Source organism: Notechis scutatus, chromosome 1 (genome assembly GCF_049901735.1).
Source record: "Notechis scutatus isolate UNSWTSFEM ecotype Mainland chromosome 1, rNotScu1.2, whole genome shotgun sequence".
NCBI classification, from domain to species: domain Eukaryota; kingdom Metazoa; phylum Chordata; class Lepidosauria; order Squamata; family Elapidae; genus Notechis; species Notechis scutatus.
In genome coordinates, this window is record NC_142009.1 from 61307755 (window position 1) to 61322042 (window position 14288).

Here is a 14288-nt window from a genome sequence, read left to right on the forward strand (position 1 = left end):
TCAAGTACAAAGTCCCCCCTCCATCCCAAGGAAAAGAGACACAGACAGAACACGTTTGAATGGGACTAAGTTTTCAGAATATTTTATAAGTATTTTTTAAAATTTTAAAGTACATGCAATATTGAACACTTCCTAACATGAGTTAGAGCACTAATAGAAACAAGGCGTTCACTTTTTATTACTCCTTAATTTATCTGTTAATCCATCTGCAATACAAGCAAGTACTTAGTTCCATATCTCAGAAATTGCACTATTTGTATGTATAACTGTGAAATGCAACATTACTATCCGTATACCTTGAAACAGAGTCACAGTGAGTAAAGAGGTTGCTGGTGCTTTTAACTGTTCAATGCATATAATGACCACTCATACAATACAGTACAGATTCTGAAACAAAGACATCTCAGATACAGGTTGATGTATATATTCTCTTTCTTATACCCATCTATGCTAATCTGGTGAGGAATATTTTAAATAGATTGCTTGCAATCCCAAACATATATCTTATTTCCCAATATTTCTACAGCTTCCTAGGAAAAATAAAAGAAAACCTTGCCGCCATCAAACCCACCCACCCCCCATTCCCATAGCTAAATCAAATTCTTGGAAGAGTTGCTAGCCACATTATGCTGCTTTAGAGGTACTAGGCAACCTGTGATCCCCTTTTGGTCATCATTTCAAATATATTTTTATTTGTTTGTTTGTCAACCATGTATAAGATAGGTATAAGTATGAACAAACATGAACAAAGGAAGTAAATACAGATAAATGGGGACATTAAGACAAGGACCTACTGTCTTACTGGTGCGCTTACACACGCCCCCTTTACAGACCTCTTAGGAATGGGGTGAATTACTGAATCAGAGAAACAGATTAATACCAGCAGGCAAAAAAGAAGTGGAATGACTTCCAACTTCTTGTTGGCTTCCCCACTGATTTTCTGGGAAACTGGCAGGAAGTGTCAGAAAACCTTCCTTCCTTCCTAACATTCCTGTCAGTGGTGGGATTCAAATTTTTTTACTACCGGTTCTGTGGGCGTGGCTTGGTGGGCATGTCATGGCTTGGTGGGTGTGGCTTGGTAGGCGTGGCAGGGGAAAGGATACTGTTAGATCTCCATTCTGTCAGCTTTGGAAGCCATATTGAGATCAGATGTTCCTACGCTGCCACATCTCAGCCTGGGAACATGGGAGGGGGGAATATATTGGAGTATATCTAGTTAGACATAGTAACATTCTTTTTCTAATTCAAGGTCAGGTTGTATTGCGCATAACGGAGAAGAAGTCTTAAGCTGAGACGGATGGTGATTGGGGCATTTGATGTGATGATGGGTGCAGGGGACGGATTTTGTAGTTTTTACTTATTGTAAGGAAGCCCAGAACTTTCAGATTCTGGATTCCACAGTTGTGCCAGTTTACTATCCAAAATAAAAGGAACCTTCAAGAGATGTCTGTCTCGGAGTCATTGGGTGGAACGCTAACACATTCCTTCCCCGCTCCTGGGGGAAGGTTACCACCGGTTCTCCGAACTATTCAAAATTTCCACTACTGGTTCTCCGGAACTGGTCAGAACCTGCTGAATACCACCTCTGATTCCTGTGGCTTCCCTATTTACTTTGCTTCTGGGAAGCTTGCAGGGGGAAATTCAGTGGGGAATCCAGCAGGAAGTTGCAAGTCCAGGACCAGCAGGCAGGTTAGTGAATGCTGCTGGGTGGGGAGGTGCACAAGAGGTGCAGTGTAGGTCAGGGAGGGCAAAAAAGGTGTGGAAGGATTAGGAAGGATGCACAAGAGGTGCTGCACAAGTTGTGGAGGATGCACAGAATTGCAACATGGGTTGGGAATATGTGCGGGGTGATGATGAAAACAAATCACTGGGGCCTGATGGATTACATCCCAGAGTTTTAAAGGAGCTGGCAGATGTCATTTCAGAACCACTGCACCATATCTTTCAAAAATCCTGGAGCACCGGGGAACTACAGAGGACTGGAAAAGAACTGATGTGGTTCCCATCTTCAAAAAAGGAAAAAAATCAGACCCAGGAAACTATAGACCAATCAGCCTAACATCGATACCTGGGAAGATATTGGAAAAGATAATAAAAACCAGATCTGCCAACATCTAGAAACAAGTAAACATAACTAGCAGTCAGCACAGGTTTGTTAAGAACAGATCATGCCAAACCAATCTTATTTCATTCTTCAACACAGTGACTAAATTAGTAGACCAGCAAAATACTGTGGACATAATATATTTAGATTTCAGCAAGGCATTCGACAAAGTAGACCACAACCTACTTCTTAGTAAGCTAGAAAAAGGTGGAATAGATAGCACCACCACTAGATGGACTCGCAACTGGCTGGCAAACCGTACTCAACGAGTAGTCCTTAATGGGTCTAAGTCTACATGGAGGGAAGTAAGCAGTTGGGTGCCACAAGGTTCTGTCTTAGGCCCAGTACTCTTCAATATCTTCATTAACGACTTAGATGAGGGAATAGAAGGGGAACGTACCAAATTTGCAGATGATACTAAGCTGGCAAGAATAGCTAACACCCAAGAAGATAGGCTCAAGGTCCAGATGGATCTTGACAGACTAGAACACTGGGCCATATCTAACAAAATGAAATTCAATGTAGAGAAAAGTAACACTACACTTAGGCAAGAAAAACCAAAAGTACACATATAGACTGGGTGAAACCAGGCTCAATAGCAGTAACTGTGAGAGGGACCTTGGAGTCTTAGTGGACAACCAGCTAAATATGAGCCAGCAGTGTGCAGCAGCTGCCAAAAAAGCTAATGCAATCCTAAATTGTATTAACAGAGGGATACAATCAAGATCAAGGGAAGTACTAATACCACTCTATAAAGCCTTAGGAAGACCACACCTAGAGTACTGCATCCAGTTTTGCTCACCACATTATAAAAAAGATGTTGAGATTCTTGAAAAAGTACAGAGAAGAGCAACCAGGGTGATTAGGGGACTGGAGGCTAAAACATACAATGAATGGTCACAGGAACTGGGCTTGGCTAGTCTAGTGAAGAAAAGGATCAGGGGAGACATGATAACAGCCTTCCAATATTTGAGGGGCTGCCACAGGGAGGAAGGGGTCAAGCTATTTTCTAAAGCGCCTGTAGGCCAGACAAGGAATAATGGATGGAAACTGAACAAGGAGAGATTTAACCTGGAAATAAGGAGAAACTTTCTGACAGAACAATCAACCAATGGAACAGCTTGCCCTCGGAAGTTGTGGGAGCGCCATCACTTGAGACTTTCAAGAAAAGATTGGACTACCATTTGTCAGAAATTGTGGAGGGTCTCCCGCTTGGGCGGGGGGTTGGACTAGATTATCTACAAGGTCCCTTCCAACTCTGATTATCTGTTGATGCTGTGGTAGCTGTATCTAGGATGACCAGTCTTAAGTCTTATTCAGCATAGGTGTAATTTTGAATGGTTAAACAAAGACTGTAAATATCATTAAAAGAAACCTTTTTACGATCCTGTAATTCCTTAATTTGGGGAAGTTTTCTAATGGCACACAGTGTTTGCAGCAGATATTTTTTCTTCGCACTCTAGTAGATAAATATTTGCTGCTACCTAGGATTGAACTCTCAACCTTCCGAGTGGGAGCGAGAGTCTTCACCACTAGGCCACCATACCGCTCCCCTATAATGTCTCAAAGGTGCTTTTGCAAGAGGCATCTGGACTTTCTGGATGACTAAGAATCTCCATAGACATTGTGCTTGTCTATAAGTGTCACTGAAGAATATAAAATCCCTTTGTGAATTTTTTAAATCACTGTGACATAATAGTAAAGATGTTGAGCTAGTGTCAGCCCCAGATCAGGAAGATAGAGATTCATGTCCATCCTCAGTTTTAGAAGCTCACCAGGAGACATTAAGTCAATTTTGCCTCATCCCAACCTACCTCACAGGGTTACTGCTACTGAAATTGGAGAAGAAAATGATATACCCTTGAACTGATGGAAAAATATTTGAGGCACAAAATTAAAAAATAGTTTTACTCCACAAAAGTCTTAGAAAACTAATTTTCAACTATCAATGCATTTTAAAACTCACTTTAAATGATAAAATTAAAGTGTTTTGGAGATTCCCCTATTAATAAATATTTCTGAAAATATTAAGCTATTTTCCACATCTCTTTTGTAGTTTGAACTAATTAGGATCTTATATATCCATAGTATTAAAATCTGGTGTTTTAATTAGGAATTATATGACAGGACATTTTTCTGCATTTCTGCAATCTCCATTTTTCTAATAGTGCTATTATAGCCATTAAATCCCATAGCAATTTAACAGGATTCTTTAGGAGGAAACAAATAACTGAGTTCATTTACAGCACAATTTTACTTATGAGAAGGCATTACTTCAGTAGATTACTAATGAATACATAGAGAAGAGCTGCTTTATAATAATTAACTTCAGCTAATCATAAAACTTATTTAGGTAGTTATCTAGGACTGTCACAAGACAAATTACTTGCCTAGAACAGGATGAATGTTCAACGTAATATGACCAGCTTATCTTGGATGGTAAACCCAGACTACATTATATATCACAGCTTGTAGCTGACTTTATAGAAGCATTGTGACATTGTACCCCTTCTCTACAAACATAGTGACTTATAAGACTGAGTCAAGTCTTTCACCCCAAAGTCTCTTTCAAAATCTGTCAAAAATGCACAAATAATAGTTTTAAATAGCAATTATATCTACCCATAAATCTCTGACAATGAGTATAATGAAGTGAACTATACAAAGTATAATTGGAGAAAAATATGCAAATACAATTTTTAAGGTCCATGAATTATAAAAAGTCAGTGGCTAATCAGTTACATAAAGTATCCACCGATAACGGAAAATTACCCTTCAATTTCTGTTTACTTGGGAACAAACCTTAAAAATTCTTATCCTTGAACAGACAATTATAGGGCTGCATTGTAAATTTGAATCAATCACTGCTGCAGTGTTTGAAGTGATGACTTTCCAAAGTTTGGTAGAATCTACTGTTCCTGCTCCTAAAAGTGAGTCACAGCTCCATTCCTTTGAAGCCAAAGGAACTTTAGATTCTGCCTGACTTCATGTTTTGAAGGCAGATTTTCTGTGGTCAGTACAGTAGGCTATATTGGACACAATGGTTCCAATGACTTCATCTATTTGTAAGTACATAAATCATGAACAGGGACTCTAACAGAAGTTTAACATAGCTGCCACATGGGGAAAGTTTTTTATGTCTTGTATATAGCATTTGCAGAGAAGTGTTTTGCAATTAGAAATTACAGTTGTGCAATTGGACTAAAGTAACAACAAAGCATTGAAGGCAATAGTTCTTCCAACAGACATGGGGACACAAGAGTGAGGTGCTCCCAGCACAATGGCTATACTGAGTTGATGAAAGTGATTATGAGCTTTATGTATTCTATGATGGTTTTTTAGATGCTTTTTTCTTGTTCTTAAATTGCAATATTGTTCTTTTGTTTTATATTTGTTTTGTTTGTCATATATATATATGTGTGTGTGTGTATATATATATATGTTTTCTTAAGTTTTCGCGAGTACTTACATGTATGGTGTTCGGCTTGGTTGGGTATTTTCCCACGTCATTGTAGTTCTTTTAACTTCTGATGAAGCCTGATGATGGCAGATGAGATTCTGCTGAAACGTTGCTACAACTTTAAAAGAACTACAATGACGTGGGAAAATACCCAACCAAGCCAACACCATATCATACATACTATACATACATACATACATACATACATACATACATACATATATATATATATATATATATATATATATATATATATATATATATATATATATATATATTTTCTTAAGTTTTCGGGTACTTACATGTATGGTATATACCATACATATACATATACATACATACATATATATATCCAATAAATTATATATAGATTTGAAAACAATAACCTGTTCATACCCAATTATACAATGATTGAAACATGTATAATGATCTATTAACCTTTAAGAAATCCAGGATCAGATGACTACAAACATTACTATTGCCATATTCTGCTTTAATTCAATAACAGCTATTTTCTGACTTAAAAAAAAAATTAAAATAACATTGGCACAAAATAAATTCAGTTTTGAACTGTTTTTCAAATTAGCACCAGTACCCATCTTTTTATTCTGATGAATGTTTTAGGAAAGATTGACACCTTGAAATGGATTTACTAATAGCAGAATATGGAATTTATATAGTTTTAATTCATTCCAACTGAGGAGTTCACTTAATTACTAAGATTCTGAAGATTCATGAACGCCAGCCATCTCTTCAGTTGGATTGTGAGCTGACCAAAGTGCTGAAATTATAACTCCAAAATCAACTCACTCAAATTGTGTTTCCAGAAGACAGAAAAAATGCTCTGGTCACATATAATGTGCTGAATGTTTATGACCAAGACTTCTGAGCACAGAGGCAATTTTCACATGTTTGCCTTCTAGGTTTCAGCATAATAAAATATAGCATTTCTGTCTCTTATTCTTACAGGAACAGGAACCTAATCCACTTAAAAATACATACACGACAATAAGCTACTAATTACTTTGGTTCATACTAGCACTTATGCAGCTTTCTGAAGCAGTGAAGGACGATGCAAGACCTAAGGCATAAAAGGCTAGGATATACTAGAGGCCAAATATTTCTTCAGACCAAAAAAAAAAAAGCTAACAAGTCTGAAACTGTGCAACAAAAAGCAACGTATTATATCCAATACTTCTGATATTTGAACACGAGTTGGATTGTTCAGATCTTTCCAGGTAGCAAGAAAGTGAACATTCCCAATGCCTTTGGAGCTACTTATTGTAAAAAAAAAGCATTTACTAGACTTGCATTTCAAATATTTTTTTTAAGTTAAACTTTACTGTCTCAGGATTGCAAAGAATGTTTTTATTAGCATTAATGACAAAAAGCACTGGCCCATATTTTTTAACTATAACGGGCATGCTCTTTTGTGAAAAGCTTATTACAGCCAAAATATTGTAGAGGATATTTCTCTACAAAAGTTTTGCTATGTAGAGAGACTTTCTGTCATGGATTGAGCTCAAAATGGCTACTTTTCGCTTAATAAAGCTACCAATTTAATAGAAGAAAGGCTCTGAAATGTATATGAAGATGCAGACTATGCAGACTATAACTGCTTTTTTCTAACCATGAGAGTGGTTAGCCTTACCTTTCTCAAACACTGATCTTTCTTATCTGCATTAATCAGCTGCATTCTTATCATTTAATCAATGCTTCAAATTGTCTACCTGTTCTAATAGGTTATTAACCTAATGCTTTGTAACTGCATCAACACAGGGTTTAGACTTTGGACACCTGAAGGCTTCTAGTTTTAATTGAGGAAAAACTCTTTAAACTCTTTGGAGGTGACTTCTACCCTCAAATGCATTGATTATATTAGCCATCCGCTTTATTTTAAAAGCTTATTCAGCTGCCTGCAGCAATAAACAGCGGAAGGTCAAGTCTTCTAAAGACTCAAGATCTGGCTGGGTGTTCAGTTTTATCTCCTACAGTTCTGGTCAGAGGGGCCATTTCTTCTGCATCTTAGTTGAATGTAGTAGCTTGACAAGTAGCAGCGTAGACAGTGGTTCCAACTGTACCTCCACTGCTAATGCTGTTGGCTGGATACTTAAGTGGCTTCATACTGTTGTCTCTCTGGACATAAAAGTGTTCCAATCTCCATCGTTCCCAGCTTTTCTGGAATTCTGTTCGAACCTTCCATAAGTAAACAAAGGGAAAGAGAACGACATGTGATCTAGTACTTCTGCACTTTTGTTACAGAGCTAAAAAAGTCATACAATGTTTTAGATCAGGGATAGTCAACCTTTTTATACCTACCACCCACTTTTGTATCTCTGTTAGTAGTAAAATTTTCTCTAACCGCCCACCGGTTCCACAGTAATGGTGATTTATAAAGTAGGGGACCCTACCGCCCACCATGAAAGCTGGAATGCCCACTAGTGGGCGGTAGGGACCAGGTTGACTACCACTGTTTTAGATAATAAAAACAAATCAAATCAAAATATCTTTATTATGATGTTTGACCTTTACAGTAGGAAAACAGAGTTTGGTACAGCAATTCATTGTCAGGGAAAAGAAACAATAAGATAATAGAACCACCTATCAATTAAAAGTTTTGTGCATTTGTATGAATTGAAGATACTTGTCCATCTAATATGAGAGTAAAGTTAGCATCCTTAGCAAGGTTTAATGTAATCTGACTATTCCAATACATCTCAAATATGTTGTTTTATACTAATGGCAGCAGATATATACTAATAGCATGCGCGCGCACACACACACACACACATTCATATACATACATACATATATACACATACACAACACAGAATATAGAATATTTATTGAACTTTGCTGCAGACTGAGCTGTTCTAGTAAAATTAGACTGAGCATGACTATAAAATCTTGTATGTTTGCTTATAGATTTTTCAAAAACTCTTTTTTTAGCATTCAGTGTTTCCAATGTAATTGCAGCAAGTCCAGCTTCTTGTATCGATAGCGTTAAAGAGCATGATGTCAATAGTTTTAAAGTCTTGGTTAAAATGTAGGGTTTTTTTCATGAGGTCTAGTTGAACCTCATAGGGACTTACTGAATGAATTTGCACAGTACTGAAATATAAACACAGTTACTAAATACAAGTTACGTAGTTACGTATGGAATTTATATATTTTGTATACATGCAACTTTTGTACTCTAACTTAAGGATGAGCAATTTGCTATGAGAAGTCGCTATAGTGTGAGCAGTGAGAAACTATGCAAATTACAATACAATATATCACAAGAGTAATTACCATTGATGAAATAACCATCTACATCAACACAATCTATATGAGTGTCAAATCCGATCACGTCACGTGACGTATCATGACAGTTTTTGCCTTTGCAGAGCCCATGTGGGCGTGACCTGCACGTGACACATCCGGCCTGTGGGCTGCTAGTTTGACAGGCCTGATCTAATACAGGATTGAACCTTGTATGTGCCAAACATGGGTCTACCACAAGTTTCTGCCTCCCCCAAGCAGAACAGATGAATGGTGTAACAGATGAATGGTGAGGAAGAGCATGCATTTACCAAACATCTCCAACATCTTTCAAGCCACCATTAGTAGTTTAACTAAAACACAGTTGAGTGACATTTTGTATTTCATTAAGTAAATTGCTTTTGAATCTAGTTAAAATTTATGGTGACTAAAGTTGTTGAATACCAAGTTTGGTATGCGAAAATAAAAACTCAATCTAAATAGTATTCAGTCTACTATTCATTTGATTTTAATCAACAAATGAAAAGTACTATTTTAATTCAATCGGATATGATGGAAATGTTGGTACAAATTATTCCTTATTGCTTATAACATTTGTACATGAGATCCACTATTATTTAATTATTGATAGGCAATACTATGAAATGGCACATTATTTGGATGGAATAGCCAAATAATGTCTCCCCAAAGCTCTTTATGGTGACAATTAAGGATTAAAATGCATCAATGTACTTCTATATTGCAGTCACCAAATGCTTTCATAATTGAGCATATAGTTTTTCCATTTCTGCTAGGTTAAAGATTAATGTAATTTCTCCAGCCTTCATCCATGACTGCAATTTAAGAAAGCATATTGTTGTAGAAGAGGTAAAATCTAATTGTGTAAAATCTGCTCTGAGCCATTTTGCCAGGTTAACAATCTAGCGATCTGTGAATGAACTCCAAGGTGATAATAGGAAATAAATATGGCATTGGGGGAAAAAACCCAATTATAACAACAAGACTGTGAGCCATATCAGCTTTTAGGGGGGAAAAAAGGGAGGGAACGTTGGCAAAATAAGTGATTATTTTAAAATTTGAAAAATACCAGTGAGTTTATTATTTCTAGGTTCTAGAATCTAGGATCATGTCTTTTTACAGGAACTTCAGTTTCATCTTGTCTCTTTATATAATGTGGTACTTTTGATTTTTATAGAAATAATGTAGAGTGGCTTATTAAATAATGACAGGAGTATGCAAATCTATACTACAATTATTTTTTCACATTTATAAATCAGAAGAAAACTTCTGAGTACAATGCTTTCCATTATGGTATATTTATTTGCATGCCTGCAAATGTATCCTCTAGAAGTAGATCAGATATCCAAAATAGGCCTGCAACTGTGAGGATGGGTTGAGCATCCCATATATTTAAAGTTATTTCTGGTAAGCAGTAGCATATGTCAACCAGGAAAGCTTGGGTGAAAGAAAAGCTAAAAAGAAAAGATTATGAGTAAGAAATAGGATCAAGATGTCTCCCTTGTGGCCTTGCTTTTGCTTTTCAGATTGGAAATAGATTTGTCCTCATAATATTGTAGTGTGTGCATGGTGAAAAATGTTTAAAGAATTTAGTAGAGATGTAATTAAATACTTTATTACATGTTTTAAAGTAGAATTACAGTATTTCTTAAAATTCAGATTTTAATAAACAGTAGCACATTAACTCAAAATTCAAGGCGTTTCGGATTCGAAATCTTTCTAACCATGCATCTATAGTATATGAGATTTATTTGGCAAAATAGAATAACTGTGTATACTGGTTAAAAGTACTACAACTCTGCTAGTGACAACTATTCTCTTGTCAAATTTTCCATCAGAGATAAATATTTAAGTTCAAATTTTGTACAGATTCTGGTATTTTATCAGAACAAGAACTGAGTAATTCAAGTGTAATTACTTGTTAACAAGAATGGGAATTGAAAACCGAATCGACTGAATGACAACAAAATAGGATCAAACAAGAAGCATCCATCTGCCCAAAGATATTTAGTTTATTTCCATTCGTGTTTTCCCTTGAATGGAAATCTATCTTTAACATCTGTTCCACAGCTTTTCAAGATTTACTTTATCATGAACAGTAGATTAGGCAGCAAATGATTTCAAACATCCCAAAATTATGATTACTTCATTTGTGATAATTCACTATTCTCTAAATTATGCAAACATATTATTGTGCTCAATGTTCAATGAAATTCACTTGTTTTTTAGAAATAGAACCATATTAAATGAAGAAGGCTATCTATTGAATGATGTATGATTTAATATATGCTTTTTGTGTGAGGAATATGATTTTAAGAGGATATGAAGCTCTGCTGCTTGTTCCAGCATTATCTATTTTATAATTTGTAACAATATGACAAATTTCTTTTTTCATTTTGTTTTCTGCCCTTCTAGCACTGAAATTAATTGAAAACTCCATATATTTGGAGATGTTGGATGTGCATATCTTCTGCCATATAGAGGTCTCAATGAAAGCCCCAAATTACAATGCATTATATATATCTTGGGATTTCCACTTTAGAAACTATATTTTTTAAAAGTAATTTTTGCATAAAATAAATGAATAATAATGAATAATAATACATTTGTAATCATATTCATCAGACTGGATCCTGGGACAAAATACAGTCTCAGTTTTTATGAATGAGCATTGTTAGATCTCCATTGAATAGCAGTTATAAAATATGGCTTGGTTGCTTCTGTTTAAATTTCAGTTCCATTTGATACTGAATGGGTTGTAGCCAGCATATCTTCAAATTGAACTTCTGGGAGTACGTGAACATTTTGCAAATTGCATTCTGGGAGTACGTGAACATTTCCAAACAATTTTCTTGGCAAAAGTACAAAAATGATTTGTCATTGTCTAGTAGATAATTAGATAGCAATCTCCCATCTAAGTATTAATTAGGCCTGATTCTGCTTAGGTTTTGAGCTCAGGCAAAAGGTAGACATTATGGAAATTGATATAAGGATTCTCTTTTCTGGATAAACAAATTATCTTTTCTAGATAAATAAAGCCCTCCCAATCTGTTTAAAACTTTCTTAAATCAAAATGCCCCTCCTTTTTTGCTTTTTTACTAATTGTACCTTGGACACTACCCAGAGCTCCTCAAGGGACTTAAGTCTCTGTTTAAAATTTCTTAAATCCAAAAAGGTAAAAGTCACCAGATGTCAAATTTAGTTTGCCATTTTAAAGATTCAAGTCCTTTTTAAAAGTCCTTTTTAAAATAAAGGAGCCAAAATAGTCATCATTGGTAAATAAATAGGATTTTATTTTAAATGTGTTATTGATAGAAGTAATTAAAAATTAGTATTGTGGAATAAAGCAAATTTTTATGCCTCTTACCTCAGTATTGTTAAAACAGTAGAGAATTGCCACCAAAAGACCCTGAAAAATAAAGATAACAAAATAGCAGTTAGAAAAACCACACATCACTAAGCATCACTAGCAAAACTAATAAGGAAACGGACTATATCTAATATTTTTTTCCTACAGCATAAGGAAGCAGTTCTATGGAAGAAGATTTCATTTCACTGACTAGTGTATTGCTGGCTCAAGACCAGGAAGAAAAGCTCCTACAGAATGCCAGGTTAATACATTTTATTAGAAATTTAGTTCATTGGGCTTTTGAAATAAAATAATAAAAAGGAAGACAACTGACAATCAGATAGTGACTGGTTCAATGTAAAAACAGCAGCACAGGTTAAACAGGTTAAATCTGATGTACATTCACTACAAGGAGTTTCCCAGAATTAGGAGCAGTGTGTTAACAACATAGCCGACCAGACAGGCTGGGATTGCAATTCATCAACCTGGTGACCCCCTACAAATACTCTGCAAATAGTGCAAGTCACATCTCTTCAAAAATTATGTGGGTAATTTTCAGATTAGCTTGCAGTCAGCACACTTCTATGTAGACCCTGTGCCTATTCAGAGCATTCAGTTCAGCTAGAAAAAATATAGCTTGACATGTATCATTAGAAACCTCAAAACATTTAATTCTTGACTCTTAAACCAGATTAAACTAGATGAATAAGATAACAAGCAAATCAGGGAGAGATAGAGCAAAAACAATAATTCATATAGCTGTATAAAAAGTGCAATCTTCTCCAGAGTCATTAGAAATAATTATGTGAAATATTAACATTCAACTGTCTAAAAGACATTAACGTTAACATTAAACTGTCTACCCTCAATCTTTTCTGTATATAATAGCAGCAGAATAAAGGCAGAAAGTAGAACACCAGGTGATCTCTTCTGTTGTTCTGTATCACAAAGAAAACAATCTGGTCCTGCATTTGCTGAGTCAGCTGCAGAAGTGATGAAATGCAAATTTTTTTGGGTTGTTTCCTATTCTTCAGTTATGATGAACACTCAAAAACCTGGACAGATGACAAACCTAATGGCTGGGTGAAAGATGCCTGCAATGAAATTAAAGGGAACCTTTCCTGTTAATCTAGTGAAAAGGGAAATTGTGATTTCTCATCTGATGAGTTGAGTAATCTAGATGTACTCAGTGGTATATCAAATTCCAACCAAAGTGATGACATTCATCCTCCCAGTTTCTGGAGCACAACAATCCTAGCACAGACTGGAGCTGACACCCCTGGAAACAGAGTTTCAAAAAAGGAAAATCCCGAAATCTTGATTATAAAATTTCAAACTGAATAGAGAATGCAGGTCCTACCTGAAAAGAAGAGAAGGAGAGTTCAAAAAAAAGCTTCACAAACCGCAGCATCCCCTTGGCGTGCTCATCAGTAACAAAAGCAAAGATGATCTCATGTGTCCCCAGAAGTGGGATCAGAGTCAGTGTAGATTTGGCCAATCTGGAAAGATCAATCAAACAGGTTAACAAACAGAAGCAAAAGATTCATCCAAAAGAAAAAAAAATCCACTGGAGTAAAACAAATTTAACCACTCTTTTTGGAAAACTATCCCACAAAGCAAACATCTGTCATCTCTAGCGTCTCAACTTCTCCTGGGAAAATGAGGTGGTCTAACTTGCAGGGCTTCCAAACTTAAAGGCAACATGTTGAATTACAGTAGCTCAAGAAACAGTAAAACTGGCACAAAATTATTTATGGCTACTGTGTTCTTCCAAGCTCCAGGAGGAAGCCTTGTTACATTATGCATCAAAATTTGCGGCAGATATTCAGTGGTAGCCCCTAATGATTTGCATTATTGAGATGTATCTCTTCCGCTCCCTCAAAAAGAGGAACCCAAATATGTACAGAGGGAAAAATGTTTTTGAGCTAGAGGACAGGATTGATTTCCCGATAAGCTATTCCAGTTGCAAAAAATACTCTATACTTCTTTGATAAAATATGAGTGGCTTCGTAAAATCGTACTTTAAAATATTATGTTTCTAGCTGGAGAATTAAAGGAATATTTGGTTAAATTTGTACTTGAAAAGGGTATTT

The 14288-nt window shown here is 35.8% G+C and overlaps 1 protein-coding gene across 1 annotated transcript in view; it reads right to left on the reverse strand.

Moving 5' to 3' along the window:
- Nucleotides 1-6934: 6934 nt before the first annotated feature.
- Nucleotides 6935-14288, reverse strand: part of GLP1R (glucagon like peptide 1 receptor) — a 47155-nt gene continuing 39801 nt past the window's right edge. Inside the window, exons 12-14 of the mRNA XM_087961793.1 lie at nt 13556-13694; nt 12214-12255; nt 6935-7760 (exon numbers count right to left, since the gene is read on the reverse strand). Of these exons, the coding sequence (XP_087817919.1) occupies nt 7590-7760; nt 12214-12255; nt 13556-13694 (352 nt within the window). The 3' untranslated portion in view covers nt 6935-7589. The remainder of the gene's footprint in view (nt 7761-12213; nt 12256-13555; nt 13695-14288) is intronic.